The sequence below is a fragment of the Phytophthora parasitica genome (assembly GCF_000247585.1).
Source record: "Phytophthora parasitica INRA-310 unplaced genomic scaffold supercont2.2, whole genome shotgun sequence".
Classification (NCBI taxonomy): Eukaryota; Oomycota; class Peronosporomycetes; order Peronosporales; family Peronosporaceae; genus Phytophthora; species Phytophthora nicotianae.
Window position 1 is genome coordinate 2,479,569 of NW_008648988.1, and position 26,691 is coordinate 2,506,259.

The following is a 26,691-nucleotide window of genomic DNA, read 5'->3' on the forward strand; positions in this document are numbered from 1 at the left end:
CGTGTCTGCTTCCTGTTTCCATCCAATCCTAGTAGTCTTACTGCGCAATCTTGGCCAGCGATGCGATAGCATAAATCTTAATCTCAGAGCCACCGTCGACCTTGACAATACCATCTGAGGCATCTGTACCGATTAGCGAGCCCCTGGTGCCTGCCTCGTCGCCTGATAGGATGATCACCGTATCTTGCTTCTCTGGGACCACTGGCCGCACATCGTTTAGTGACACAGTGATCACACGCCCATCGATATCGATAGAGCATGAACCACCGCTCACACTGGTGATGGCGCCCACGCTGCCGTTGTGTTCACCAACGATCACCTCGACCTCAACGCCCTTCATCTTCCAAGTGACTTCTCCACTAGCAGGCCCACCTGTAGCGTCGTTTAGATCCTGGTTGAAGGCTGGCGTCATAGGAACGCCGCCACCTCCCATCATGCCAGGAGTCGCTGCAGGTGTGGCAGCGGAGTTCATCCGACCCATGGGAGTAGCCACGCCAAAGCCTGGAGTCATTGGGTTGTGGTTGTAGCCTGGCGTATTGATTCCTGGTGTCACGGGGTTGAGACCTGGAGTCATAGCCGACAAGCCAGGCGTCGTAGGGTTGAAGCCTGGAGTCATCGGCTCCATTCCCATCGGCTCATGACCCATACCAGGAGTTGCAGCAGACAAATGTGCGGGTGTGGTCGGATTCAGGCCAGGCGTCGTCGGATTATGTCCCATCATGTACGCTGGAGTTCTTGGCTGCAGTCCAGGTGTCGTCGGATTCAATCCAGGCGTTGTAGGGTTCAATCCGGGCGTCGTCGGGTTTGCAGCTGGAGTTACAGGCATCATACCATCTCTTGTCGGGGACCGCGGAGCCATTGGCGTTGTCGGATTCGAATACCTATTGCTAGACATATCACTGGATGGAGCAGTAGGTTCCAGAGGAGTTCCGAAGCTCGTAGCGTGGGTAATATCCTTCTCCTGGTTCATCTGCGTCTCAAGCAACGCATCGTCATTCCCAACATTCCATGCATCACCACCGCGTCCAGATGATTGCGGGGTACCCATACCACGATGCAGTGGAGTAGCCATTGGGGTCATGGCACTGCCGTGGAGTGGTGTCTGCGACGGCAGCGGTGTAGCGCCAGTCATCGGAGTACCAGCGTAGCGAGGCTTGTCTACCACACTGCCATCACGTGTGCCAGCAACAGAAATATGTAATCGATCAATGTCGACAATTTTTGCCTTACAATGAATTTCCACCTTGACCTTCTGGTCGCTTTCGTCGACAACAATACCGATGTATCCTTTCCAGCGTCCTTTCTTCACCTTGACGGTCTGACCAATCAACTCGGACTCGCGCTGATTCCTTCCACCTCGTTGGTTCTGCTGGCGCATACCGGCATCCATTCGAGGCACCGTTGAGTTTGAAATCATATCGGAACGCGCCTTGCTGCCCGACAAGATCACGCCACGTGCACGTGTCACAAAGATACCAGAGTTTGTCGTGACGCGGTTGTTGTGAATGAAGAGATATGTTCGGTAAATATGCTTCACCGTTCCGCTGTGACCCGCGAAAGGTCCTTCCACCACGTTTACCATTTCTCCAACACTAACGTGGTTGTGCTTTTTGTCTAGTGCAGCTGTTGTGCGTGAAGATACAATCTTGCGCTGTACTTCCTGGTCAGAGATGTTTCGAGACTGGCCGTTCTGGCAAAGTACTGTAAAGCCCTCGCGACCGACATGAGTAATCACACCCACATCACCGTGAGCTAGCGCAACGAGATCGTAAAGTTCTTTGCCCTTGTATGAATCAAGACCGTGCGAGATTTCTGCCGACTCCTGCAAGTCGCGAACACGAACCTGAATTTCTCGAGCCATACTATCCACCAGAACAATAGCCACTGGAGCACCCTCGCTGTCATCCACTGCCACGACAGTACCAGTCTCACCGGAGTACATTCCAGATATCACCTTAATATGATCGCCCACCTTGACGTACTTCATAAGCTGCTTCAGCTGGAAATCCAAGATCGTGTCCTTAATCTCTTCGTGTAGTGGCATGACACGAACAGTGTCGTTGGCTGTGTTGGTGCTCAGTACGACACCCATGAGGTTGATAAGGTCGCCTTCAATCACACGCACCGTATCTCCCTTCGTGAGATCCACTTTGTTCTTCCAATCGTCGGCTTCCACAGAGGCCAGCATCTCCTCAGCAGTGTGTTCACCATCTTCTCCAGCGACGGACGAGAAACGATTGATCTCGTCTAAAGTCGGGTTAACATCTTCCGTAGTTAGCATAGTTGCAATGTTCACTTCCTTGATCAGAAAACCTTCCTGGTAGAAATCGTTGTCAAACGTATCCATCATTTCTCCGGTCGAAGGGTATCGGCGACGAGCCACGTCTGCTCCAGGAACCATGTTGGCGTGGAAGAGCTTCTGTGGTGGACGTTGGCCCTTTTTGTACTTGGGCTGCTCACCTCCAGCCAGTACGATAGGATCAAGACGCGGAATCATCTTCACCACTGCTCGCGCACCATTGTCGAGAATCTCAATAACCTTGCAGAGATCGCCCTTGTACAGTCCCGCGCGCTTCATTCGCGCCCAAGCACCAGCAACGAGCGGCTTTCTCCGCGTCTGAACATTAAGGACCGACGTCATTTCGTGAATAGGCACCAGCTTCATCGACCACTGTTGCACGTCACGCAGACCATTCAAGCAATCCTTAGCATGCGGTTCACGCTCTGCCTCGACATAGATGAAACCCTTCGAGTTGGATGCCACGACGGACTTGACCATGAGAGGCTCGCCACGACGCGCAAACTCAATAAACTTGTTCATGAGAGCCACCACAAGGTGCTGCTCACGGCCAGGTTTGCACTTGAATACCCACATGCGCGGGTCCTGGATGGACGGCAGCAGCGACTGTTGCGCTACCTCACTCTGGATCACATCGCCGCCTTCCTCATCACCGTCGTATTGCTTGCGACTCTGCTGGTGGCGCTTCTTGATGCGGTTAACAATGGCCTCGGCGCTCTCCGACTCGTCGAACTCCGTGCGATCTTGAGGCTCGTAGCGATACGAGTGGCTAGTTTCGACCTCCTCCGCCATCTGACGCTCGGAGCGATAGAAGTCATCGTCGTCATCTTCCTCCTCTTCCTCGTCCTCGTCCACGTCAGCCTCCTCCTCGATAAACTTGTTAACCTTGCGGCGCTTCTTGGGCTTGGGCTTATCTGCGGACTTGCGCTTCTTTACGGGCGCCACCTCCTCCTCCTCTTCGTCGTCCTCCTCCTCGGGGATTTCATCTTCCGAGGCATCCTCATCCTCCGACAGGTTGCGGTCCAGCTCCTCTTCGCTCGATGACATCGTCGCTGCTCACTCACGTGTCCTCTTGGTTCGTTCTGGCGCAGTTTTCCCCCTCGCCGTTGGCCTCCAAATATTGATACTAGTAATCGGATATTACAAATATGAAGCCTTACTGAAATCAAGCTTAAACGATGGATTCGAGTGTGTTTGTATTGCCACCAGCCAGTTGGAACTTTCACCAATCCAAATTCAGTAGAGGTCTATCGGCACCGATGAAATGGAGATCGGTACAAAATCATGTACGGACATCAGGCGGGCAAGAAAAGCGCCAGGTTCCTCCCCCTCGCATTCCGGGGAATCAGGAGAGAAGCGACGATGGCTGACCAAGTCGACGTCGAGGTTTCGGCGCCCACCGCTCCGATCAATGTGCTTCTGGGAAAGCCCACCCTACTGGCACGGGTGGTGGCGTTTGTAGGGTCAGTGGACACTCGGCTGCTGGGTGCGTAGCGAAAAGGAATCCTGGAAAGGTAACCTTGGGTACTGACGGCCGATCTATGACTATGTATGTACGCTTCCGCTGCTGTGCTGTAGTATGTCTCAACCGGAACTGGGCCAGAGAAATGATGAAGCCGTCGGTGTGGGAGATCTCGGCTGGGGTGCCATATGAGCCGCTGCTGATTAACTGCTTCCGTCGCGCCTCCAATTACTGCTACCGAGAGGTGGACGCGCCCTCCCCGTAAGAACCCACCGCTGTATATTTACTGCACTTCCTTGTTTTTGGATAACTTCTGGGACGATAGGTGTAGAAAATGCTGACGCTTATTGCTCTTACGACGATAGCAATGTGAATCGCCGAGGGTCGCCCCCTGCCATCCGGGCTTGCTTGCTGAATGAGCGCACTTCCATGCGTGAATACGTTCATGACTTAAAACTGATGACAGCGGAGAACGAGTGGTTTGATAAGCCCCCAAGGATTCTCAATCTGGACAGCGTGCCGGAACTTAAGAACGAGGTGCATAAGAACCCTCGCACGGCGTTTGAGAATCCAAAACTGCTAAACAATCGATTCAGCCGAAGCCAAGAAGCTCGAGTAAGTAACCAAACTGTGTGCATTGTACCGCGTCTATTATCGTTTTTGGAGCGCAATCTTACACGATTCCGGTTGCATTCTTGTGTGCAGCTAGTTTCAGGCGATATTGACCAAGAGCGTGCAAGTTTCTACTTGTGGTCACTCGAGAAGCAGCACCTACGCGCTTCTATGACTCAAACCAATGCCTCGTGCTACGATGTATGTGATGAAGCATTAGCAGTGGGCTGCACTGACGGCGCGGTCAAGATTTGGAGCTTCTCGTCGCTTGAAAGCCGCAACCTCGATACAACGTCGTTAGTGAATGCCTCGCCTACGACCTCGATTTCCCATCGCTCCAGCCTCGGAATGGTTCCTTTCATTAGGACGCGTGCGAAGGACAAAGTGGTTAACGTTAAAATTGACCACAATGATGGCTCTTTCCTGCATTTGGCGACGTCAACAGAGAAGGGAGAAGCGAACGTTTGGGATGTCACAAAAGGAGAGATCGTTGTTTCCATCCCGTCCAGTAAGATCCACAAGTCGATGCTACCACGATCGCAGAGAGAGACATCCCCACAGATCACGAGCTTGATGCTGCTGCGTAACACACTTGTGTGTGGTACATCTTGCGGTCTTATCCGTGTGTTTGATGTGCGCAGCAGTCGACTAACACACCGACTCGCAGGCCACCCAGGTATAAGATCATTGCTACTATTTGATAACTTGACAGTTGGCTAATGCTGGCATGTGTGTTTGCACAATTGATTTTACAGGCGCTGTCGTCAACGCAGATACTAAAGGACGAGTTTTGTGGTCCGCTGGTAATGAGGGCACTGTTCGGTGGTGGGGTGGAAAAAGCGCGAAGATTTTATCGAAGTCCGCCTTATGCGAAGGTGGCATCTCGGCGCTTGAGATGGATGAAACCGTGGTTGTTGCTGGCTACTCTGAGCAGGGCATGGAAGCCTGGGATGTGAGAACCCAACAATCATTGTGTACATTTAGCAATCACGAGCACGGGGGTGTTAAGGCTCTTCAGTTTGACAACCGCAAGCTAGTTAGTGTGTCATCGACCGGCAAGGTAAGCTACACGATGGCAGCAACGTTACTGCAGGTTTCGTAACTGATCGTATATCTTTCGTTTGAATTTGTAGGCGGCATTGTGGAGATGGTACGAGCCTAATCCGGTGCGATGGTTTGAGCCACCGACTGCTTCTGCACGCTTCACCTCGACCAAGTTTAACGACCGGCACCTCGTGTTCGGTACCGATTGCGGAGAGCTTGTGGATTACGACCGACTCGCCACGGTTTTGTAGGCAATGAATGAGCCGTTGTTGTTTGTCAACAGGTGACGAGGAGAATTTGAACAAGGATAGAATAGGAAGCTCGGCTCTCTTCAATTCACGCGCGTGAAGAAAATATTGTTTTACCTTTGCCATGGAATGAAGTTCATGGTCGCTATGTGAGCTTTTTCGGTCTAAGAGCTGTGAGGTGAGCTACGCGGGGCTTTCTTCAGATACACAATGCTTCCCTTCAGCGCTTGATTTCGTTCGCCTGGCCTCACCACGGCAACGCGCGACTGCTGTCCTCGAAATTTCTCATCAACGTCTGCGATTGATGCGAGTGAAGTCGAAAGTCGCGAGTTATGCTCGTAAGTGGATGCACCACCCACAGGGTCTGGGAGTCGAATGATGATACCGGCTCCCGTGTTCAGCAGTGCTGCAGGTTCGCGCACTGGTTGTAGCTGCCCAGAGCTGTGCGAAGACCCCATAGTGCTGCTGGATAGGCTTCACAAATGCATGCTAATTAGAGAGCGCTTCATCGTGGGGACCGCTCCACCACCAAAATAACATCGCTGCGAGATCCGGCCGAAATGCTGCCGCGCGTACATCACACAGTAATTTTGTTACATGATCCATGTAGATATAACATGCACACCGCTTCCGCATGCTTCGTTTGCGCCCCTTTAGTTCGCTTTACGGGGGAAAATTCTCCCGTTCAAGCTTGTTTTGTTGTTGAAGCCTCCTGCTTCGTAGCTAACCCGACGAACCATTGTCAAAATGAGTCGTCGTGGAATAACGTATCGGTGATCGACGTGAACCCTATGTAAAGGATCTTGGATCCATCGCGCTCTTGCCTAACGCGGATCGGATAGCACTCCGCTTGGCGGTTCACCGGAAGGATGCACTGACCGTCCTCCAGCGAGAATGGCCACTTGTGCCGTGGACAGGAAATGCACAATGTGCCATCAATGTCTTCAATGTCGCCTAGGTGCAATGAGGCAGCCTGATGTGGGCATGCATTTTGAATGGCGTAGAATCCGCCATCGTATTTGAAAATGGCCACTGTCTTCCCGTTTACCTCCACCTTTGTCCCTGGAATAAAAGAGGAAAACTGCAGTCAATAATCGACGCTCAAGGAACATGCATCTTCATCACCACGAACCTAACGTAGTTGTTCTTGACCCAGGTTTGATGCGCTTCCGTCCAGTGACTGTGTATTCGTATTTCGGTCTGTGTTCCGTCGCCTCCACGACGTCTGCAGCACAGACGCGGACAGCTTAGATCGTTGTCAGACTTGCATCACGAATGCACTTCACATTACCTGATGGCCGCAAGTACGTACTGAACCACAGATAGCGGTCGTCGTCACGGCTTTCACGATTGCGACCCCATCGCACGGATGGCTCTGCCTCGACCTCGTCTTCTTCCCAGGACAGATCCAGATGCAGAGCGCTCATCTAAGTTATCAGACGGCCGACTCGAAATTTCAAATTTGAACTGTGCCGTTTTCGTACCTAGCTAAATACCTCTAGAAACGACACACCCGTTAAAACACTTTTAGCGAATTGTAAGGGGATACTCGTGGAATATGATAAATAGCTTTCAGCGTGTGGAGCGGAATCGATTTCTGGAATCTTTTGTGGTGAGGCCATGGCAAGCAGATATGGAGACGAGTTTCGAGGCCGCGGCCGAGACCGCAGTAGGGAGCGTGGCTACAACGGAGGTGGCGGCGACAGGGGGTACGGTGGCCGATCGGGAGGTGGAGGCTACGGCCGTGACCGCATGGGAGGCCGTCGCGGGGAGCAGAGCGGCGGGGGTGCCGAGCATTTGGCGCGCATCCACGGCACCGAGGAAGACCGCGTGAACTGCCCGTTCTACTTCAAGATTGGTGCCTGCCGACACGGTGATCGCTGCTCCCGGCTGCACAACAAACCTGTCTTTAGCCAGACTATCTTGGTGAGCCACATGTATCAGAACCCGATCGCCCAGGTGATCGCGCAGAATGGAGACCCAGCCTCGTTGGACCAGCGCCAGGTGGACGAGGATTTTGAGGACTTTTACGAGGAGGTCTTCGAGGAGCTGTGCAAGTTTGGCAAGTTGGAGGAGCTTAACATTTGCGACAACCTGGGCGACCACCTCGTCGGCAATGTGTACGCCAAGTACGAGGACGAGGAGCACGCTGCGGCGGCGCAGAAGGCTTTGTATGGCCGCTTCTATGCAGGTCGGCCGCTCGTGTGCGAGTTCTCGCCGGTGACAGATTTCAGGGAAGCACGCTGCCGCCAGTTCGATGAGGGAACGTGCAACCGCGGCGGCTATTGCAATTTCATGCACATCAAGACGGTGTCACGATCGATGCAGCGCGAACTAGAGAGAATGTTCAACCGTGGCCGACGTGACAAAAGTCGCAGCAGGAGCAGGAGCAGAAGCAGAAGCCGCAGCACAAGCCGCGGACGTGGACGGAATGCACGGGGCCGATCCCGTTCGCGCAGTGGATCGCACGATGCTCTGAAGGGCGATTCCTCCCGTCGTAAGGGCAGTCGTAGCCACTCTCCGTCGCCTGCGAAGAAAGACCGCCGTAGTCGCTCACGCAGTCACAGTCCGCGATCTCCTGCTCGGGGCTCGAAGCGTGATCCCCCTAGGAAGGAAGGGGGCGCCGCGGAGAAGAAGGATTGAGGGCTTTTTCAATTACAGACTAGTTCTCTTATTCGTTGTTGCCTAGGCGGGTTTGCCCAAGTGCGGATAAGAGGTGGGTAGTAAGTAAGTCTGATGTTCCTCTTGGTGCTTGCCGCTGAACCTAATACATGAATCCCTTCGTATGCTTTGGTCGATTGCCAAGGAGCCACTGGATGTCGTGCTATCGAAGTAGTGTTGATGCGGCCCGCGATGTACATGCAATGGTGCTGTGACTGACTGGTGCTGTGACTGACTGCTGCGCTATCTCGTCAGATTTCAGAGATGACACCAAATGCAGCGTTTAACATCCTCAGCACAATCCAGATCTGTGAAGCATTTGCAGCTAGCACAGCCCAGCAGACCGTAGGTCAAAGTGACTACGTAGTGGTTAAAAGTGTTGTCAGCAGGCCGAAAGGTGCTTTATAGTAGTAGCTTGAAAACATTTCCTACAGAATAGCAGGAACACCGTAGTCTAGCGCTAATACTGTCGTCTACTAGTAAAAGCCATTATCATAAAAAGCGTCCTGCATATGCTGCTTCCGCTTGCGATCCCCCTTCAATTCATTGCTGCGTTGCTTCCTTGAAGCAGATTTCTTGTTGAAGACATCGCTCTATTCAAAGCAGCAAACAAAGTCGTCAGAGTTCAAACCGTATACGAGTTATCCAAACTTCGGTGACGCACCCTATCCACTTTGCGGTCTTCCAAAGTCTCCGGGAGGTCCAGTATCGCACGAAGTATATTGTTGTACTTGATATGCTCCTGCAGACCGGTCTGCAAACATTCCTTCATCGCTTCAAACTGTTTGACAGATTTCCACGAGCTTATCTCCAGAACGTCACTCTTCACCGAAAACGAAACATGCGGAGTTTCTCCGCTCTATATCGAAGAAATCAAACACAACATTGTCAGTAACAGCAACTCCAGCAATGTTTGGAAAACTTACAGCAAGTGTCGAGTGAATGTCGCGGAAAACAACTCGTTGGGTCTTGCGGTCCTTCTTGCTATTCTTCTTGCTGCTGTCCTTGCTCATTTCTAGGAAACGAGCCAAGATCTCTTCGCTGTAGGGCAACGGGACACCGCAATTCTGCGCGCTTTCGTACAGGAAAGCTACATTCTCACCAGCAGCTGAGCGCACGTCAACATCCTTGTGATCCAGCAAGGCGAGGAACTTCGGCACCAGTCTGTTCAGTGTTACATGCAAAGCAGCTTGTCACAACAAGAGAGATTCGACAGATTCAACGCAATACAAAGCTTCACCTTTCCAGCAATTCATCGCTTGCGAGTATCTCGTCTGAAAGCGAGGATGCGACGAGTCCCCACGAGTCGAGAGCGGCCTTACAGATGTCACCAATGATTTTTGGGTTGAAAAATGTCTCGAACAGCTCCAAAAGCTCCTCTGTGTTCTCTTCTTCAACACTACACACGAAGCAGATCAGTCCCAGTGCGCGGATGGTCTGCGTAATGATACGAGGCCTTAGCATAACTCTAGGTCATCGTGGTAATAAGAGGTAGAGCAGTAACAAGCACTACATACCGAAACCTTTATTTTCGCGTTTCTGGCTGTCTTGATCAATGGCTTCAGCACGTTTTTCGATCGCTGAAAGTAGCGCTCTTCATCCTCTCCGAAAATGATTGCCATAATCGCCAGGATGCGAGATCCTAATACAGCCTCGCCTTCAGAAGGCTTGCGAAGGCATCCAAGCACGTTGTCCACGAAGCTGTCCATCAGAAGGAATTAGATCGAAGTCTGGTGTTTATGGGTTGAACAGATCGCAGTATTAGGGCGTACCTCTCACTCACGTCTTCAGGCGCCAAGTACTGCTGGAGATAGGCGGTCAACTTCTCCAAGGCAGCAACTCGCGTTGTTGTTCTGAGCAACGAGTGCATTTGGAAGCACCGCAAAATCTTAGCGTCCACATTTTAGTTCTATTGATGCAATTTCCCGACGTTTACCTCTTCTCGGTCAGCTCCTCGATAGCCTCGTCGATCTCCTGCTCGTCATCCACGTTCTTTGAGTAGCTGTCATAGAACTCGCCATCATCTGACACAAACGTCCCACGCGTCTCCACCGACGCCACGGACGCGGCTTCGTCGTCGTCATCCTCTTCGTGGCGCATGCGCCGACCACCTGCACCAGAATCCACAAAAACATCAGCTATTGGACTGCAAGAAGTACACAGCTTCCATTTCCATTTTAACAAACCTCCGCGCTTTTTTCCCATGCTACCGCTTTCTCTTCTCTTTGCTTATTTTCCGATGTGAGCACCTGAAGTTCCGCTGGTTAAAAGGTGATGGCGGAATGTGTCTCACTTCAGCCGACACAAAGAACAAACATCGCAATCCCATTGGGTGGAATAGAATCCTTAATTTTGACCAATCGACGTCTTAAACATGACCGAAGCTCTAGAACACGAATCAACTCAAAGGAACGAAGGTGAGAAAGATTGCGAGGTCGTGGATCGCTCAGACATATCGTAGCAGCCCCATGAATGGATAGAGAACTCTCTAGCGTACTAACAATTTCTCTGGTGTAAACAGGTCGACTGTGGGTTAGTAGAACACTACAGTAGATCTAAGCAATTACAAGGGGACAAGCACTCGTAGCCTTAGCAAGGTCAGTGGCTAATATTGGTATGCGTAGATTAGCTTCGCTGGTCAGCTAGAGCTACAAGGGCGTGGAGCTCAATATTCATGACATGTTGTCTGTATGTCATGACGCCAGCGCCAGCACCATGAGCTCGCACGCTGTAACAACGGGGGATGTGAATGAGACTGCTGACGGTGTGCGGAACTTGGTGCATGTCACAGACAACGCCATGGACATTGATCAAAGCGGTGCCGCGTCGATCGACGAGGGGCTCTACAGCCGCCAGTTATACGTGATGGGTCGTGAAGCTCAGTTGCGCATGGGGACTTCCAACGTGCTCATCGTTGGGCTCAATGGCCTCGGCGTGGAGATCGCTAAAAATGTTATTTTAGCGGGAGTGAAGAGCGTCACGCTTCACGATGATACGCCGGCCAGCAAGCTTGACTTGGCGTCTCAGTTTTACCTGACAGAGGGTGACATGGGGAAGCCGCGAGCGGCAGTGTCTGTGAAGAAGCTGGCGGAGCTGAACCCCTACGTGCCTGTCCGATGCTACAGTGGTGAGATCACGGAGGAGTTTCTTCTTGGATTCCGGGTGCGTGCAAAGTGATAGCATTGCTTGCTGAGGTGTGATTCTAATCGATTGGTTGGGTTTATTGTTTTTGGCGTTGTTGTCTTCAGGCGGTAGTTCTCGTCAACGCACCACTGAAGGAGGCGAAGCGTATTAACGCTATTTGCCACGCCAAGTCGATTGCTTTCATTACTACCGAGGCACGTGGCGTGTTTGGCTCGGTTTTCTGCGACTTTGGAGACGAGTTTATCGTGTCAGACCGCGATGGTGTCGAGCCTGTGAGCTGTTTGATCTCGTCCATTTCCAACTCAGCGCCTCCTTTAGTTACTGTGAATGACGACACCCGTCACGGCTTGGAAACCGGGGACTTGGTTTCGTTCCGTGAAGTGGCAGGTTTTCCGTTCTTGAATGACAGCAAGCCCAGGAAGGTAACAGTTACCGGCCCGTTCACGTTTACTCTGGACATTATTGATGAAGCCGACAAAAAGCTCTTTGAGGAGGGGCAATCATTCACTGGAGGTTACGTTACTCAGGTGAAGCAGCCCCTCGTGACCAAGTTTAAGAGTCTAGAGAACGCTCTTGCGGCGCCCGGGGAGTTCTTAATCAACGACTTTGCCAAGCTTGGACGGTCTGAGCTGCTCCACGTGGCGTTTCAAGCGTTGGATGCTTTCCAGGAGAAGCACCAAGGAAACTACCCGAAGCCAGGTTGCATGGAGGATGCAGAAGAAGTTTTCACTCTTTCTTGCGAAATCAACAAACAGTTTGCTGCTAAAAAGCAGTTCAGTGTCGAGGGTATCGATGATGCTGACTCGAAAAAAATCATTCAAGCCCTTGCAGCTGGCGCTGTCGGCGTAATCTCCCCCATGGCAGCTTTCCTTGGAGGTATAGTTGGCCAGGAAGCTCTCAAGGCATGCAGTGGCAAGTTCACGCCAATTCAGCAGTTTTTCTATTTCGACGCAGTGGAATGTCTTCCTGACGCAGTATACGCGGGGACCCCTGACGAGTTCGCTCCCACCGGCTCTCGATATGACGGACAGATTGTTGTGTTTGGCCGAAAGCTGCAGGAAAAGATTAACAGTCTGAACATGTTCCTTGTGGGCGCCGGTGCGATTGGTTGCGAAATGCTGAAGAATTGGGCGATGATGGGTGTGGCGTCAAGCAAGGATGGCACGATCCACATCACGGACATGGACACGATTGAGAAATCGAACTTGAACCGTCAGTTCTTATTCCGTTCGAAGGATGTGCAGCAAGCTAAGTCCTCGGTTGCTGCTCGGGCGATTAAGGAGATGAACCCAGACGTTAACGTGCAGTCCTACGTGTCTCGGGTCGGTGCAGAATCTGAAGACCAGTTTAACGACGACTTCTTCGAGTCGCTCTCTGGTGTGTGCACGGCACTGGATAATGTCGAGGCACGTTTGTATATGGACCAACGCTGTTTGTTCTACGGTCTCCCAATGTTCGAGTCCGGCACGCTTGGAACGAAGGGCAACACGCAGATTGTCGTCCCGCACAAGACTGAGAACTATGGAGCTTCTCGGGACCCTCCTGAGAAAAGCATTCCCATTTGCACGCTGAAAAATTTCCCCAACGCGATTGAGCACACTCTCCAGTGGGCACGCGATTGGTTCGAGGGTGAATTCTTCCAAGCTCCTTCGGATGTGAATCGCTACTTAGAGGGACCGGCATTCATGAAGGAGCTCAATGAGCAGCAAAACACCAAGATTGAAACCTTAGAGCGGCTGAAAAGCTCGCTTGTGGATGATCGCCCCATGTCATTTGAAGACTGCATTTCATGGGCTCGTTTCAAGTTCGAGGAACTTTTCAGCAACCAGATCAAGCAGCTTCTGTACAACTTCCCTCTGGACCAGGTACGCCCCTCACGCCTTCGTTTGAGCGACTTCGTTGTTACCACTTGATGCCACGACAACTCATTAACTCTTGTGTTGTGTAGTTGACAACGTCAGGTACTCCGTTCTGGTCTGGACCGAAGCGACCCCCAACGCCAATTACGTTTGACGCGAAGGACCCACTGCACATGGACTTCATTGTTTCGGTTGCTAACAGCCGCGCAAAGAACTATGGTCTCAAGGGACACAATGACAGAGACGCGTTCGCCCAAGTCCTCAGTGGTATTCACGTACCGGAGTTTTCTCCCAAGAAGGGTGTGAAAATTGCTGCTTCTGATGCAGAGCTTAAGGAAGGCGGTGCTGCCCCACCGCTTCAAGACGGCGATGCCCAGTGCGATTTGATTCTGAAGGAGTTGCCGAAGCCGGCAACTCTTGCAGGCTACCGCATGCAGCCGATTGAGTTTGACAAGGATGATGACTCCCACATGGAGGTTATCGTGTCGGTCTCCAATCTGCGTGCGCGCTCGTACAAGATCCCGGAGGAGGACATGCACAAGTCTCGTTTCATTGCTGGCAAGATCATTCCAGCCATTGCCACAACGACGGCACTGGTGACAGGACTTGTATGCTTTGAATTCCTCAAGGTGTTCCAGGACAAGCCATTGGACCACTACAAAAACGGATTCGTGAATCTTGCGCTGCCGCTGTTTACCTTCGCCGAGCCGATCGCACCGAAGTTCACGAAGACAATGCTGAAGGGCGAGGAGTACAAGTGGACGGCTTGGGACCGTTTGGAGGTAGACCGTGGTGACATGACACTGAAGGAGTTCCTTGCGTACTTTGAGAAGGAGTACGACGCCGAGGTCTCCATGCTGTCGTACGGCGTCACGATCCTCTACGCGATGTACTCTGCGAAATCGCGGTCGAAGGAGCGAATGGCGATGAAAATCTCGGACCTTGTGCGCACGGTGACCAAGAAGCCCATCGACCCGAAGCTGAAGTACCTCATCCTGGAGGTGTGCGCCATGGATGCAGAGGGAGAGGACGTGGAGCTACCCTACCTGCGTTACCACTACAAGCAGCAGTAAGCAAAGGACGATCGCAATAAACGTTTGCACTTCAACTTGCCTTTAAATTTAATTCTATTACTGAGTTTCCATGATATTTCACAGGTCGAACAATTGATCCGGCCAATTGTCGAGAGAGAAGGTTGAGCACGATGGCGCTAAACGTGGACTTTAAGCACCAGTCCAAGCGCGTGAAGGTCACACCCGGCACGACGATGGTGTGTATGCTGTATTATCCCCCGCTCTGGCCCTCGTTCTAATCTCTCTTTGATATTACAGTTCCAAGTACTCGCGGAAGCACGGGAGCAGTTTGGACTGAGCGACTCGAGCCAGTACCAGCTCCTGCACCGCAGTAAACCCATCGACCTGTCGATTCCCTTCCGCCTCACAGGTATTTCGAACAATGCCTCCGTCGAGATGAAGGAGCTGGAGGGGGCGGATGAAGTGCAGCAAGTGCGCGTATGTGTCCAGTTGCGCGACGGCAAACGCGTCCAAGCGTCTTTCGGGAGCGATGAGAGCATAGAGCGCATTTTGACGTTTTTCAAGCTGCTTCCAGCGCCAGAGCAGGTGACATTTACCCTCGTACTAGAAATTGTGGGACACGATGGAAACTAATTGGCTTTGTTCGTGAGTGGCAGTTCTCCCTTGGATTCCTGCGACGCGAGATCGAAGCACATGCTTTCGCGACGACCACGCTGAAAGGTGCTGATGATGCAAAGTTACAACTTTTCTCTTCTACTAACAATATGGTATTTTTCAAATGTAGAGTTGGGTATCATGAGTGGCTCAGCGATGTTTCGCGTTCAAGCTCCAGATGGGCAGCCTAGCTCCACGTCAAGCACCCAAAACTCTTCAGTTGCATCCACCCACACCATTACAGCGTCTTCACAGAGCCCTCATGTTTCATTTGCATCTAGTAAACCGACACCATCCTCCCCGCTTTCTACCACACCGAAGTCGCTGAACCGTGTTCTTCAGCCGCAGACTGAGGACGTCGAGATGAAAGAGCCTGTTGACGAGGAACACGCAAGCAACATGGAGACTACTGTCATGAGCAGTTATGGTGCACTACAGCTCTTGCGAGACAGCAACTTTGACGCAGTGTCACGGGCTGCAGTCACAACACTGATGAAAATTGTCACGAATATTTTGTCCAATCCAGGTAATACTCGCAACCCTCTTAGCTACGGGTCTACTCGTTCCGCTCTAACTATTTGTTTGCACTTGTTTTTGCGCGTCTAGAAAACGAAAAAGTACGCTCGATCCGCTTGTCGAATGCAGCATTCTATCGCAATGTGGGGCAGGTTAAGGGAGGCCTAGAATTCCTGAAGTCCGTTGGATTTGCAGTGGTTCCAGAAACTCAAGTGCTCGTGCTTAGTCCGGGACCAAGCGACAAAAGCGTGCTGGCGGAGGGTCTTCGATTATTGAGCATCGAGGCAGACGATTTAAACATCTCGCCGGACGCGCGTCCAGTTGTTCGTGAAAAGAGAGAAGATCCGAATTTTGATGTATTTAAGACGCAGATTACCCGAGTGCAGGTACGATTACTGTAAGTTTTAAGGCTAGTTTTGGAACTAAATCTAAATCTTCCTGTATTCAGATGCAACCTCGAGGTCCAAGTACGACTGAAGTTCTTGTTGACGCTCTAAAGTCCAAGCAAGACCAACTGGTTGGACACGAGAAGCCTCCCCGCAGCACAACTGTTGTTCTCGAAGGGAGACGAGCAAATAGTCCAATTAACTTGGTGGAAGCCTCTACAGATGGCGAGCCTGGCGAACGAAATGACGCACAGTTACTGATCTCGAGTCTTAAAGCTCGACGGGAGGAGATGGAGAAGACGAAGGTGGGCTTAATTGAAACTCTGCATGACGATTGATTAGCGGGACTGACTGGTTGTACACTAATGGTTCACATCCAGAATTTCCGTACCCAGGCGATGCGTGAACTTGACGATCTTAAGCGTAAAAAGGTCTTCCAAACTGCTTTAATCCGAGTTCAGTTTCCAGACCGAGGTACGTGAAGCTGCGCAACAAGGGAATGATGAGTAAGGTGTATCTTACTCTAGCTGTATCCGAATCGATAGCTGTCATGCAAGCCACTTTCCACCCGAACGAAACGATCCGAGATGTCATGGACCATGTGACGGAATGCTTGGCGGACCAGTATAAACCTAGCAGGTTTTATCTCTATGTTTCGCCTCCCACTCAGAAATTGGCGTCTACGAAGACCCTGGCGGAGTTGAACCTTGTACCTGCTGCTCTGACGTACCTCTCGTGGTTGGAGACACCTCAAGCTGAGGTGGCTAGCATCGGTTTCTACTTCCGTAGGGACCTGGTAAGTGGCTATGATCTGCTTGCCGAATGGACTATGTTACTAACTCGGAAGTGCTTAGTTGATGGACGAGCACGCCGAGTCGAAGGAAAGTGTGGGTCCGTTGCAGAAGGCGGCATATCCAAAGCCGCTCCATCTTGGTAAGTGTAAGAGAGCATAAGCTTTTTTCTGCACTATTATGCTGACGTTGAAATTTTACATTTCTGAAGAAACCCCTCCCAGCGCAGAGCCGCGTGTGGAGCCAACTAGGCAACCCTCTTCGAATGCGCAAGCGAAGTCTACCAAAAAGCCATCTTGGCTCAAGCTTTAGGTTCCATTCAATGCGTCAATTCAAATGAAATGGTACGTATTTGGAATCGCATCAAGTCAACTATGCTGTGTTTGGGCTGTCAAGATGAAACAATTAGCGATCCCTTGCAGCACAAAAAGAAAAGAGAAATGGATTGCTGCTTCATTAGTGCGCCTATTTGCCATCACCAACGCGCATATCAATGAACGAGCATAGCTGTGTACAGCAGCAGAAATAAACACGGCCACATTCTCAGATCTGTAGCTAGGTATTACTACGCTGGAATTTCCTCGGGCTCAGTGCCTACCGAGTCTTCTTTGGTCGACTCCCTTTTCTTAGGCTCAGAGACCACGAGTTCCTGAGCAAACTCTTGTCGGTCCTTGGCCGGATCTCCCTTTGACAATGATTGTTCCTTCGTTTCCTTTTGTTGGTTTGGTTCAATCTCATCCCCCAAAAGACGAACTGGGCTTACGGATCGACTTGATGCAGCAGTTGTCGAACCAGACACGCTAACGTGTTCCTGTTTCACTTGTTCCTGGCGCGCGATTCGTAGATCTCGCATTTCTTTGCGGAGTTTGAAGTTGAAGCCGTGCTTGGCATCTCGAATATTGAAAAGGTGATAGTACTTCGCCCACTGCAGCTCACGCGCTGCAGGGCCCGTGCGGACAACCATCTTATCCATTGTGGTTCGGTCACCCATACTGATTTGTGCTGTCAAGGAAAGCCGCCTAGCAGTGCTCTTGATTTCCTTGTCCTGTTGGATCTTTTCCTGCATAAGAGCACGCTTGCGCTGTTTGATTTGCTCTTTTTTCGTAAGCTTCTTTGCCGGTGATTCGAGTGCTTGGTTAATTTTCTCCGGTGCCATGGTTCCGCGACAATTCTTCGACTTGCAGTGGCATTTCCACTCCATCGCCTGTTTGGTATGGAATTGGTAGTCGTATGATAACTCGGTACCCGGCTCGATGTCCTTCAGAGCGGTAATAGCGATTCGGTTCACCCCCTTTACACGCCACTTCAGCAAGTGGCAATTGGGATCACACGAGTGGTTAATGAACCTGGAAACACTTCCTTTAAATCGCGCATCGATGTATTCGCCCTTGCCAAGCTCCATAATGTACATGTTCTTGTCCTCAGGGCTGTTCTTTGCGTGGTCAAGTAGCCGGCGCTCCTTTTCTTCTTCATTAATCACCTCTCCAACATACTCGATCACTAATTGTCCTGCCTTGACAGGCTCCAACAGGCGGAGAGCCCACCCCTTTTCGACCGTGTGAAACTTCTGAAAGCGGGGGTACACCTTCTGGTGAAGCGCGCGGTTCCCGCAGTTCTCACCAAGCATGCAGTTCGATTCTCTATTGTGCTTGTTGAACTTCATTCCTGGAGTCGGTGCTGGTCCGAAGCATTCAGTAAAACTTAGCCGATTGATGCAGTCATCTCCGCACTTTTCCTTGCACACACAAGTTGGCGCGTCTTCTAGTGAAACCTTCGGTTGTTTAAACGTATAGATGCTGCGACCCAACTTGCGGTAAGTCGGCGGTTGAAGACGGACATCCTCGATAATACTCTTCAGCAGGCGAAAGTGATGGCAATCGTTGGGGTTACTGGCATCCGGATCACGCTTAGGCAGGAACATCCATGGGAGGTGCAAACTCGAATCAACCGTCACAGTGTCAATGTTCCGATCAGACAGATAAAATGACGGGATCTTCGGTAGCTCTTCTTCAGAGTGTCGCCAACAAAGTAAACCTACGGAGTTATATCGGGCACTTGGAGGTACACATTGCGGGTGATAAGATTCCGGACACTTCAAACAGCACATGAGGTCAGAACTCTTTTTCTTTCCCTCGCACACAAAACAAACGTGCCGAGGGCATCGGAAAGAAGCGTCTGACTCGAGCAACTCCTCCACTGTTGCAGAACCAGGTTTGGCTTTACCTCCAGCTCGACGTGACATTTTGTTGGCATCAACGCAGGCCTGGTGAAAGAATTTACCGCAAGATGGGGCACTGCAACGAAATACACCTCCTTTCTCGTTGATCGTTCCATTGCGTCCACATGCAAAGCACAACTGCTCATTCGTACGACACTGTTCGCACAACCACTCCTCTCCATCAGGCGCTGAATCGATACCCAGACATGAGAAATGATACGATTTCAGGCAGCCACCGTCGCACAGTATCATGTCCGTAAGATCATCATCTTCAATCTCACCGCATACTCCGCATAAATCCTCTTCTGGGAACCCGGATTCAACAGCCGCTGCGTCCTTTTTCTTCTTGGGGGGCGCCTTTGGCTTCAGAGCTCCGTTCTCAACACGTTTGGTAATTGCACGCCCAGATCGGGTGAGGCCAGTTTGAACAAATGCCGGTACCAGTTCGTGTTGTTCCGCTCCAAGACGTCCAAGGTTATCATCAGTAGATGGTGTTGCCTCGACCTTCTTTACAACGTTACGCTTGTCAATCTTGGCTTGATGCTTTGTCCACGCCTTAGTGGCTTTCGTGGCTCGGGGTTGGATGCGGTAGCTGCTAGTTATGTCGATTTTTTCATCGCGCTTGGAGTTCCATCCCATGTAGTGAACAGAGCAGCCTTCATCATCCACGCGCACTATCTTGGCAGCAAGCCAATCCTTGGTACCCACGTCATACACGTCCACCTGCTGGTTTACCTCTAAGTTGCGATAGAACTCCTCATTAGCTTCCCCATTGGCGTGAGTTGTATCGTTACCAAGAACATCTTCCTCATCCTTAGCCTCAATCATCTCGACGTCATCTGAGCTGTCGCCCACAGTCTCGTCTGTGGTTTGACCGGAGCTCAGCACGGTATTCTCGCCATTTGCAATAGCGGTGCGCTTACGTGGGTGCGACTCCTGCGAGGCGGTGTCTTCTGTGTCCTCTTCATGAGCGCGCTTGTGGTTAGCACTCGCGGTTTCAGCAGCCTCGACATTTTCATTGACGATCAAGGTATCAAACGGAGCCAACGCTGCAACAGCTGCAGCAGGAGCTTTACCTTCCACACCTGTAGAGACCGTACCCTCCAATTTATCGGATTGTTCAACCGCAGGCTTGCTCGAGGCAGGATCAGCTCCCGTCGTCTCAATTCTTCCATTCGCGGTCGAAGAGATAACAGGAGTCGCACTAGACACGGCTGTGTCGCCTCCCATCTTACTAGCAGTCGCAATAGCGGGTTGCCCCGCCGTAGTCTGCGCCTGCTGCGGGGAATGGTCTGTTCCGCCGGCAGGGGCGCCGATGGCTCTGTCCATCTTATCCTCCACGCCAAACTAGGCAAGTGCGCTCCCTCCACTGCCTTTCGCGGTCTTTTATTAGCTTATACGTGGACCACACAACTAATGACTTTTTGACCAATAAGATTGAGGAGTACTTGAGGTATGAAACATCATTGCTATGTCCAATCCAACATGTATTGCTCGCCTTGCATTTCATCGAGGCAAAGCAGCGCCTCTGACAGAGACTCTGTTGCCTAGCACCCAGAAGGAGATCCTGCATAACGAAAAGGGTGCGACAGTGAGACCCATCGGACCACTTACGCGTGCTGGAAGTCGGCAACCAGCTTCTCGATCTGCTCCCGCATCTCCCCTTCGGGAATCAGCTCCAGCGGGGTCTTTCCATCATCATTCGCCGCGAACGGGTCCGCACCATGCGCAAGAAGCTCCTTTCACAGACTAGCACTCGCGTCGAAAGCGGCAGCCACATGCAACGGTGTCACCCCAAACTTGCTCTTCGTCAGCTCCACGCGCGAGCAACACCGCTGCAGTGCGTTCGTACCCATCGCGAAGAGCCTGGTGCAGCGGAGAATACCCCGAAGTGTCATTTTCCACATTCACGTCTGCCCCATGCGAGAGCAATAGTTGGGCAAGCGCAACATGAATGCGTTCTGGTTGTTCTTCGACGACGGTAGCACCAGATTGAAAAAAAAAAAAAAAAAAAACTCTTCTTCGGCAAAGCTGGCTTCGTCGAGAACGATGGCATCGAGCAGCGGGGTGTTGCCAGTGTAGTCTTTCGTGTTCGGGTCCGCTTTACCATTCACCAGCAGCATTCTGGCAATATCTACACGTCCACGACGTACTGCCAGATGCAGAGGTGTCACCATTCGGGTATTTGTAGCATTCACATCTGCCCCTGCAGCAAGCAGACGCGCGGTGAGGTTGACGTGGCCGTAATTGACGGCATAGTGCAGCGCTGTGTTGCCCTGCTGGTCTACCTCGTCCTTGGGTGCGTCGGTGACAATTAAATCGAACACTTTTTGCGCATTATACTCTGTCGTCGTGTGCAGCAAGGTGTGGCCTACAAGATTGCGATCCTTCAAGCTAGCTCCACGTGAAAGGAGTAGCTTCACCATCCCAGTGTTGTCGTACTTCACCGCTTCAAACAACGGTGGGTCTTCGTAGCGCACTGTGATTCTTTTTCCTGGAGCCCAACTGCAGTTCACTGATGTCCAGTACGAGGGACACAGCATCTTCGCTGCCACTTCGAATGGCTGCGTTCAGCACCTCTCTCCAACACTCCTCGGAGGCTTCGTAGGTGGCCGCCTTGGTCTTAAATTGCCCCTTAGCAGCCGGGAGTAGTAACTTGAGTACTTCGAGGTGACCATTCTCAGCTGCCTGGATGAAGCGGAGCGTCGGCTCCGCTTCATCCATTGATTTAACGGCCTTATCTCCAATATTTGGAATAATCACTGCGCCAGCCTCCAGCAGCTTGCAGACAGACATCACGTCGCCGGAAGAGCTGGCCGCCGACAGGGGTGTCTTGGTCCGCAAAATTGAAAGTGAAGGAGTTGGTTGGGCGGTCGTTGGATGGCATTCAGATCTCTCGAAATATGTTTTCCATTCCCATTTAAGTTGTGTTGGGAAATCTGATTGGCTGGGATGGCATTCAGACGAAAATAAGCCATTAAAATTTTAATGGTTTTTTTTTCGTCTGAATGCCATCCCAGCTAATCAACATGCATCACGACGAGATTTTGGAACTATGTGTTATACCACCCAAGCCCCTATATTATTACGACCCAAAATTTGACTTTTTTTTGAGTTGGTTCCGAAAACCCCAAATAAACCGTACCGTTGGATGGCATTCAGACGAAAAAAACCCATTATTTTTTTTAATGTTTTTTTTGTCTTTGAATGCCATCCAACGGCAAGCGACATTTTCATCAAAAGTTCTACAAGTTCGTTGTCGTTGAGTAATAAAATATGGCAGTGGGCGACCAATAATAAATTCTGTCAAAGTTCGATCTTTCCAGATCCTGTCTGAACGCAAGACGAGAGAGCGTAAGAGAGATCAAGAATTACTTTTTGTAATTCTTGTAATTTACTTTGTAAAGTAATTCTCGTATCGGCCACAACACTCGATGAATGTTACTCCCTCTATGCCATATGGCGATGTAAGGACTAAGATCTAAAGTGATTAAAGATTTGTATCGTGTTAAGCGGGTATTAGTTTTCACCAAAGAGAAGAACGCTGCCACGATCTCCACTCTGCAGCGTTCTGATAGCGTGCTTGTATAACTCGAGCTCACATGTCAGAACCCTTGGCAGACAGTTGGCTCTACGCAGCTTGGTCTTGCCCATATGTGGCAGCTTGTACTGATTTCCTCCATATTCCATCAGAATGCAGAGTATACAGCTCTGAAGAGTCAAGAAAATGTCGACTAAAGTGTCTGCGCTCATCGTTTTGTACGCGTCGTCGACCGCATCGATCAGATCCGTGATCTTGTAGATAGGAATCCGATACATTGTAACGACTGCATTGATGCAAACAGACCCATGTCCAACACGTTCAAGTCGGGCGAGGTGGGAGACTGGAAGATTAGGCAACCTCCTTCCAGCTCAGCCGCGAGGATGTCGGGGTCAAACGGCGAGATATGAGGCTTAGCGTTATCTTGCTGTATGCCTCGTCGCTGTCATCTAGGCCACTGGGTTTAATTGCTGGAAATACATGACAAATTAAAATCTTTTGTACACCTCCCGATCAATGCTCTCAATGTTGCGCGTGCATATAGTACCTTTCGGTCTATACTGGCTAGACCGCTGGGTGACATGTTCCTTGGTTAATGCCCAGATGCCGATCTTGCCGTTCCATCTGCACTTGCGATGGAAGTCGTATCTAGAAAACAAATGTTGGGGGTCAATTATAAAGTAGAAAAATATAATATATTGCAGATTTACCTCGGTCTCGCCACGGCAGCGAGAAACATGGTCTTCGGATGAAGTTCTTGCTCTTGCGGTTCCGTTGCGGAGGCAATTCTTCATCAAGAAGCATGAACGTGCGCTTGTTTGTATCTTGGTTGAACCATTTCTCATCTATATGAACGACATTCTCCATGCTTTCGAATTCATGGCTCTCGTCGTCGATATAGCTGAGAACGTGCTCCACCCTCATGTGCTTTTTTTGGGCTGTTAGGGCAGGCTTGAATCGGGTCAAACTGCGGTGCAAGCGGCCTTCCTTGAGCATGGCAGTTACTAAGTGACGCGTGATGCCAGCGGCGATCGCTGTGCGTCGAACAACAAGATGCTCTTCAACGGGAATCTGGGCCAACTTTCGGGCCACTTCATCGCGGTCTATTGGCATCCTTCCTGACTTGCTCTTGATCCTGCTTCGTCAGTCACCTCCGTTAATGTCATGCGTACACGTACAGGTGTACTGGGTTCACAGGCGCCCATCAGCAGCCAAATTTCCTCGCAACTTCTACCTTTGCTACGTGCTTTAATTTTCCCCCTCTAACGCGCGTCAAAAGCTCGTCGATTATTGCAAGGCGCTCGCGATCAGTAAGGTTTGGCATGATAGCGAAATCGCGGACTAAATGAGATTCCTGTGGCCGTGGCGGGTGCCCCCAAAATGAATGGCTGGAAACGCCAGTTTCTCAGAGCCATTACTTCTGAACTACGGCTCCGATCGTGCCAAATCGAGTATTGCCCAATAGCCTCAGTGACAAGGATCATTTTAAGCCAATCAGCACGGCAATTGAGCAGACATTGAGAAGTTATGGCCAACGTTTTACAAACCTGCGATCATTCCCGGACTGAGGAAGTAGCTTGTTTTGCTGGAGTTGCGCGGTACCGCCACAACAAATACTTATCCAAGTAGACGGCTTCCCGCTTCAAGATCCACCTTAACTTCTGTGAGTCACAGAAGTCATTATCGTGCAAGCCATCGGGTGTACAAGTACATGATGGAGCTGGTGCTATCGAAATAACTGCGCTCAGCGGCGCCAACTTCATAATAAATTCTCATAATTTAGTAGGCGCATGGTAATTTTCAGAAGGGTTTTGATTTTCTAACTGTAAGAATAAAGTTAGCCCTTTTCTGTCATGTAGGCCGATTTTTTATGTCGTCTATCGTACTTTTTTGTCCGTTACGGTATAGTTGGGCGTATTGCACTGACCGCTTTTTGGGTGTCCTGGCCATCTTTCACTTGAAGTTTGTATGGAGCGGTTTTTTTGTTTTAGGGTTTTTGACATGGGTAGAATGTTTAAAACCCATCAAAAATTGATGCATTTTGGTGGGTTTATAAAAATGTGTATTCACCCAGAACTGGATGAATACACTTTTTCAGAAACACATCTTTTGGATGGGTTAAATCTATTTAACCCATCCCAATATGTGCCCAAACGTTGGACAGCTCAAAACACTATTACGATAAGTATGAGCCGGATGCGCGACGAGGACGACGAGGAACTGGACGAGAGCTTCCAGCACGCCGACATCCCCAACACCTTCCGCGAGCTTCGCGCCTGCATGACGTGCTCGCTCATCAAGACCTTCACGCAGTTCTACGACACAGGTTGCGAGAACTGTGCCTTTCTTCAAATGGCCGACAACCGACAGCGTGTGGCCGAGTGCACCTCTGCCTACTTCGAAGGGTGCGCTAGCTTATTACCGGCGATTATATTTGCTTAATTTGTTTTCGTGTGACAAGATTCCTGTTATATGTTTCAGCATGATCGCCATGATGCAGCCGAAGGAGAGCTGGGTGGCCAAATGGCAGCGCATTGGTGCGTCAAGGTGGTCTAGTATTTTAAGGTTGCAATTGATGACCCTATCGGTATTCGTTGTTGGCGCAGTTCGCTTAATCCCAGGCATATATGCTGTGTCTGTCTCCGGAGAGCTACCCGACTCGATCAAGCGTTTTCTTGAGGACAGGAACATCCCGTACCGCGTGCAGAACTAAAAGGCCGTGGAGCAGAAATGCAGAGCAGCTTTACGTGAGGTCGCATTCGGTTAATGTAATGCACATCCATTAGCTCTACTTTCTCCGTGAGGACTGCTTTTTACGCTAAGTACCATATCATAAATGAAGAAAATCGGCCAAGATCTCAATTCTTTGGCAGGCGGCGAAACCCAAAAGACATCCGCGGCGTTGGCAAGCCGCTCGACTCAACAGGTTTGGGGATCGCGTTCGTTGAAATATTGGGCACCTTGTGTGGGCTTGGCGTTGGAAGAAAGCTCTTTGTGGTCTTGGATACGGATGAGGGCGTACCTGAAAGAGCAGATGAAGGTTGAGTCAAGCGAGATGAAGAAGGCTTTACCGCCATAGTGCTTGGCGTCATTGGTGTACGGACGAATGGTCGTGGACGAACTACAGCACTCGGAGGCTTCGCGATGCTGCTTGGAGCTCCGATGGACTTTCGTTGAGCCAGTCCCGAAGATGCCGCCGATACACTTGGTGGTACAACAGATTGGGTTGGTGGCGAGGGGGGCTTTACATTGTTTACGGTAGAATTCTCTGCATGTGCAGACTTGTGTTGATGTAGAGCGCTCGACGATTGAGCCCTCAAAGGAGAAGGCGCTTTCCCACTACGCCCAAGCCGACGTGTGGGAAGCGGGTACCTGAAAGATCTGACCAGATCGTAATCTCCATCGTTGTCGTCTAGAAGTCCCGACTCCAAGATTGCTTCAGGCGTTGCGTCGCCCATGATCAGTGTATAAGTGTCTCCTGAGTCACCACTTAGTGAAAGCTTCAACACAGCTGTACGCGGCACTGAGTGCAGTGTTGCAGCATAATGTCTTGAAGTTACATCGTGAAACCATTCATCGGAGAGGGGGTCATCGCCCACAAGAACCTCAAAAACGAGGTCCGCGTCGTCTTGATCCGCGTTAAACATTGCCCGGGATAATCTATCACTCACTGGGTATAGAGATTGCTTCCGTTCACAGTACTTCGTAATGCCAAACTCCTGGAGAAATAAAGCCGCATTATCTGTGCCTTCGACGTCCTTCTTGTCCGCCTTCTCTTGAGCTATTAAGCTAAAACTAGACGTAGTTACGCTGTTGTCCTTATCGCCAGTAGATTGTTCGCTTTCCTCCTTCAAAGCGTACGCGCAGGTATCTACTGCTTTCGTCGTGTCTTCAGCCAAGGTATCCACGATCAGCTCGTCGACAGGATCAAATACGTCATCCAAACCTCCTAAAACAGCAATGTCACCAGCTTCACTTTCGGAGTTTGATTCTGCTTTTGATCCGGAAGAACCAATGGTACCAAATATACGAGCCGACAATGCGGCCTTTGCAACTGCATCTCTATCCAGTGCCCGGTTGCCAGCATGAACGAAATCAGTACCAGCACCACTATCCTCCATCACTTTGACAGACGCTGCGTTAGTTTCTTCTTCCACAACGTTTTGTGCTGGACGAATCGGACGCTCATCAGGAGAAGTGACGGCTGCCATGACTTCCGAGC

At 50.8% G+C, this 26,691-nt stretch overlaps 14 protein-coding genes across 27 annotated transcripts; 5 read left to right on the top strand and 9 right to left on the bottom strand.

Annotated features, from left to right (window-relative positions):
- Positions 1 to 37: 37 nt before the first annotated feature.
- On the bottom strand, positions 38 to 3,346 carry PPTG_02846 (hypothetical protein; the record flags this gene model as incomplete). The annotated part of the gene is made up of 1 exon (XM_008894148.1): positions 38 to 3,346. The coding sequence occupies one exon, from the start codon at positions 3,344 to 3,346 to the stop codon at positions 38 to 40; it is 3,309 nt and encodes a 1,102-aa protein (XP_008892396.1).
- Positions 3,347 to 3,551: 205 nt separating this feature from the next.
- Positions 3,552 to 6,317, top strand: PPTG_02847 (hypothetical protein). 4 transcript variants are annotated; one of them, XM_008894149.1, is made up of 6 exons: positions 3,552 to 3,785; positions 3,878 to 4,022; positions 4,127 to 4,376; positions 4,467 to 5,049; positions 5,129 to 5,433; positions 5,507 to 6,317. In XM_008894149.1, exons 1-6 carry the CDS (start codon positions 3,584 to 3,586, stop codon positions 5,666 to 5,668), a joined length of 1,647 nt encoding a protein of 548 aa, XP_008892397.1. In that variant the 5' UTR covers positions 3,552 to 3,583; the 3' UTR covers positions 5,669 to 6,317. The 4 variants fall into 4 exon arrangements, with proteins under 4 accessions (XP_008892397.1, XP_008892399.1, XP_008892398.1 ...); XM_008894151.1 differs by having other exon boundaries at positions 3,552 to 4,022; XM_008894150.1 differs by having other exon boundaries at positions 3,878 to 4,376.
- PPTG_20978 (hypothetical protein) lies at positions 5,830 to 6,123 on the bottom strand (the record flags this gene model as incomplete). The annotated part of the gene is made up of 1 exon (XM_008894411.1): positions 5,830 to 6,123. The coding sequence occupies one exon, from the start codon at positions 6,121 to 6,123 to the stop codon at positions 5,830 to 5,832; it is 294 nt and encodes a 97-aa protein (XP_008892659.1).
- A 90-nt stretch (positions 6,318 to 6,407) lies between the features above and the next one.
- PPTG_02848 (hypothetical protein) lies at positions 6,408 to 7,092 on the bottom strand (the record flags this gene model as incomplete). The annotated part of the gene is made up of 3 exons (XM_008894153.1): positions 6,408 to 6,727; positions 6,798 to 6,890; positions 6,957 to 7,092. The coding sequence occupies 3 exons, from the start codon at positions 7,090 to 7,092 to the stop codon at positions 6,408 to 6,410; spliced, it is 549 nt and encodes a 182-aa protein (XP_008892401.1).
- A 150-nt stretch (positions 7,093 to 7,242) lies between these two features.
- Positions 7,243 to 8,863, top strand: PPTG_02849. Of its 2 annotated transcripts, none has more exons than XM_008894154.1 (2): positions 7,243 to 8,381; positions 8,472 to 8,863. In XM_008894154.1, the coding sequence occupies exon 1, from the start codon at positions 7,286 to 7,288 to the stop codon at positions 8,306 to 8,308; it is 1,023 nt and encodes a 340-aa protein (XP_008892402.1). In that variant the 5' UTR covers positions 7,243 to 7,285; the 3' UTR covers positions 8,309 to 8,381; positions 8,472 to 8,863. The 2 variants fall into 2 exon arrangements, with proteins under 2 accessions (XP_008892402.1, XP_008892403.1); XM_008894155.1 differs by having other exon boundaries at positions 7,286 to 8,381; positions 8,499 to 8,836.
- On the bottom strand, positions 8,616 to 10,609 carry PPTG_02850 (hypothetical protein). Of its 6 annotated transcripts, XM_008894156.1 has the most exons (8): positions 10,513 to 10,609; positions 10,263 to 10,437; positions 10,099 to 10,179; positions 9,844 to 10,027; positions 9,567 to 9,763; positions 9,253 to 9,490; positions 8,991 to 9,185; positions 8,616 to 8,919 (listed from the first exon to the last, which is right to left on the bottom strand). In XM_008894156.1, exons 1-8 carry the CDS (start codon positions 10,529 to 10,531, stop codon positions 8,803 to 8,805), a joined length of 1,206 nt encoding a protein of 401 aa, XP_008892404.1. In that variant the 5' UTR covers positions 10,532 to 10,609; the 3' UTR covers positions 8,616 to 8,802. The 6 variants fall into 6 exon arrangements, with proteins under 6 accessions (XP_008892404.1, XP_008892407.1, XP_008892409.1 ...); XM_008894159.1 differs by having other exon boundaries at positions 8,616 to 9,185; XM_008894161.1 differs by having other exon boundaries at positions 8,991 to 9,490.
- A 103-nt stretch (positions 10,610 to 10,712) lies between these two features.
- PPTG_02851 (hypothetical protein) lies at positions 10,713 to 14,475 on the top strand. Of its 4 annotated transcripts, none has more exons than XM_008894164.1 (5): positions 10,713 to 10,743; positions 10,848 to 10,923; positions 11,032 to 11,488; positions 11,575 to 13,335; positions 13,419 to 14,475. In XM_008894164.1, the coding sequence occupies exons 3-5, from the start codon at positions 11,042 to 11,044 to the stop codon at positions 14,400 to 14,402; spliced, it is 3,192 nt and encodes a 1,063-aa protein (XP_008892412.1). In that variant the 5' UTR covers positions 10,713 to 10,743; positions 10,848 to 10,923; positions 11,032 to 11,041; the 3' UTR covers positions 14,403 to 14,475. The 4 variants fall into 4 exon arrangements, with proteins under 4 accessions (XP_008892412.1, XP_008892413.1, XP_008892410.1 ...); XM_008894165.1 differs by having other exon boundaries at positions 11,118 to 11,488; XM_008894162.1 differs by having other exon boundaries at positions 10,848 to 11,488.
- Positions 14,476 to 14,533: 58 nt separating this feature from the next.
- On the top strand, positions 14,534 to 17,022 carry PPTG_02852 (hypothetical protein; the record flags this gene model as incomplete). Its single annotated transcript, XM_008894166.1, has 10 exons — positions 14,534 to 14,599; positions 14,661 to 14,948; positions 15,020 to 15,083; positions 15,148 to 15,543; positions 15,624 to 15,919; positions 15,982 to 16,224; positions 16,300 to 16,393; positions 16,465 to 16,715; positions 16,774 to 16,852; positions 16,922 to 17,022. 10 exons carry the CDS (start codon positions 14,534 to 14,536, stop codon positions 17,020 to 17,022), a joined length of 1,878 nt encoding a protein of 625 aa, XP_008892414.1.
- On the bottom strand, positions 17,023 to 20,315 carry PPTG_02853 (hypothetical protein). The gene has a single exon (XM_008894167.1). The coding sequence runs from the start codon at positions 20,255 to 20,257 to the stop codon at positions 17,276 to 17,278; it is 2,982 nt and encodes a 993-aa protein (XP_008892415.1). The 5' UTR covers positions 20,258 to 20,315; the 3' UTR covers positions 17,023 to 17,275.
- A 30-nt stretch (positions 20,316 to 20,345) lies between these two features.
- On the bottom strand, positions 20,346 to 21,820 carry PPTG_20979 (hypothetical protein). The gene has a single exon (XM_008894412.1). The coding sequence runs from the start codon at positions 21,469 to 21,471 to the stop codon at positions 20,836 to 20,838; it is 636 nt and encodes a 211-aa protein (XP_008892660.1). The 5' UTR covers positions 21,472 to 21,820; the 3' UTR covers positions 20,346 to 20,835.
- Positions 21,821 to 22,447: 627 nt separating this feature from the next.
- Positions 22,448 to 22,747, bottom strand: PPTG_02856 (hypothetical protein; the record flags this gene model as incomplete). The annotated part of the gene is made up of 1 exon (XM_008894168.1): positions 22,448 to 22,747. The coding sequence occupies one exon, from the start codon at positions 22,745 to 22,747 to the stop codon at positions 22,448 to 22,450; it is 300 nt and encodes a 99-aa protein (XP_008892416.1).
- A 314-nt stretch (positions 22,748 to 23,061) lies between these two features.
- Positions 23,062 to 23,582, bottom strand: PPTG_02857 (hypothetical protein; the record flags this gene model as incomplete). Its single annotated transcript, XM_008894169.1, has 2 exons — positions 23,062 to 23,117; positions 23,180 to 23,582. 2 exons carry the CDS (start codon positions 23,580 to 23,582, stop codon positions 23,062 to 23,064), a joined length of 459 nt encoding a protein of 152 aa, XP_008892417.1.
- A 1,034-nt stretch (positions 23,583 to 24,616) lies between these two features.
- PPTG_02858 lies at positions 24,617 to 26,219 on the top strand. 2 transcript variants are annotated; one of them, XM_008894171.1, is made up of 3 exons: positions 24,617 to 24,874; positions 24,951 to 25,006; positions 25,076 to 26,219. In XM_008894171.1, the coding sequence occupies exons 1-3, from the start codon at positions 24,657 to 24,659 to the stop codon at positions 25,180 to 25,182; spliced, it is 381 nt and encodes a 126-aa protein (XP_008892419.1). In that variant the 5' UTR covers positions 24,617 to 24,656; the 3' UTR covers positions 25,183 to 26,219. The 2 variants fall into 2 exon arrangements, with proteins under 2 accessions (XP_008892419.1, XP_008892418.1); XM_008894170.1 differs by having other exon boundaries at positions 24,951 to 26,219.
- PPTG_02859 (hypothetical protein) lies at positions 25,005 to 26,691 on the bottom strand. The gene has a single exon (XM_008894172.1). The coding sequence runs from the start codon at positions 26,678 to 26,680 to the stop codon at positions 25,328 to 25,330; it is 1,353 nt and encodes a 450-aa protein (XP_008892420.1). The 5' UTR covers positions 26,681 to 26,691; the 3' UTR covers positions 25,005 to 25,327.

What these genes read in the sequence shown, in the direction of transcription:
- PPTG_02849 (XM_008894154.1), top strand. Translation starts at nt 7,286, where the DNA reads ATGGCAAGCAGATATGGAGACGAGTTTCGAGGCCGCGGCCGAGACCGC.
- PPTG_02850 (XM_008894156.1), bottom strand. An exon ending in GAGGAGCTGACCGAGAAGAG is followed by an intron (nt 10,180 to 10,262) that starts GTAAACGTCGGG and finishes CTCGTTGCTCAG; the next exon opens with AACAACAACGCGAGTTGCTG. An exon ending in AAGACCGCAAAGTGGATAGG is followed by an intron (nt 8,920 to 8,990) that starts GTGCGTCACCGA and finishes TGCTTTGAATAG; the next exon opens with AGCGATGTCTTCAACAAGAA.
- PPTG_02853 (XM_008894167.1), bottom strand. Translation starts at nt 20,257, where the DNA reads ATGGACAGAGCCATCGGCGCCCCTGCCGGCGGAACAGACCATTCCCCG.
- PPTG_02858 (XM_008894170.1), top strand. Translation starts at nt 24,657, where the DNA reads ATGAGCCGGATGCGCGACGAGGACGACGAGGAACTGGACGAGAGCTTC. An exon ending in ACCTCTGCCTACTTCGAAGG is followed by an intron (nt 24,875 to 24,950) that starts GTGCGCTAGCTT and finishes TATATGTTTCAG; the next exon opens with CATGATCGCCATGATGCAGC.
- PPTG_02859 (XM_008894172.1), bottom strand. Translation starts at nt 26,680, where the DNA reads ATGGCAGCCGTCACTTCTCCTGATGAGCGTCCGATTCGTCCAGCACAA.
- PPTG_02847 (XM_008894149.1), top strand. Translation starts at nt 3,584, where the DNA reads ATGTACGGACATCAGGCGGGCAAGAAAAGCGCCAGGTTCCTCCCCCTC. An exon ending in AGTGGACACTCGGCTGCTGG is followed by an intron (nt 3,786 to 3,877) that starts GTGCGTAGCGAA and finishes GCTGTGCTGTAG; the next exon opens with TATGTCTCAACCGGAACTGG. An exon ending in GCCGAAGCCAAGAAGCTCGA is followed by an intron (nt 4,377 to 4,466) that starts GTAAGTAACCAA and finishes TCTTGTGTGCAG; the next exon opens with CTAGTTTCAGGCGATATTGA.
- PPTG_20979 (XM_008894412.1), bottom strand. Translation starts at nt 21,471, where the DNA reads ATGCTGTGTCCCTCGTACTGGACATCAGTGAACTGCAGTTGGGCTCCA.
- PPTG_02851 (XM_008894162.1), top strand. Translation starts at nt 11,006, where the DNA reads ATGTTGTCTGTATGTCATGACGCCAGCGCCAGCACCATGAGCTCGCAC. An exon ending in AGTTTCTTCTTGGATTCCGG is followed by an intron (nt 11,489 to 11,574) that starts GTGCGTGCAAAG and finishes TGTTGTCTTCAG; the next exon opens with GCGGTAGTTCTCGTCAACGC. An exon ending in ACAACTTCCCTCTGGACCAG is followed by an intron (nt 13,336 to 13,418) that starts GTACGCCCCTCA and finishes TGTGTTGTGTAG; the next exon opens with TTGACAACGTCAGGTACTCC.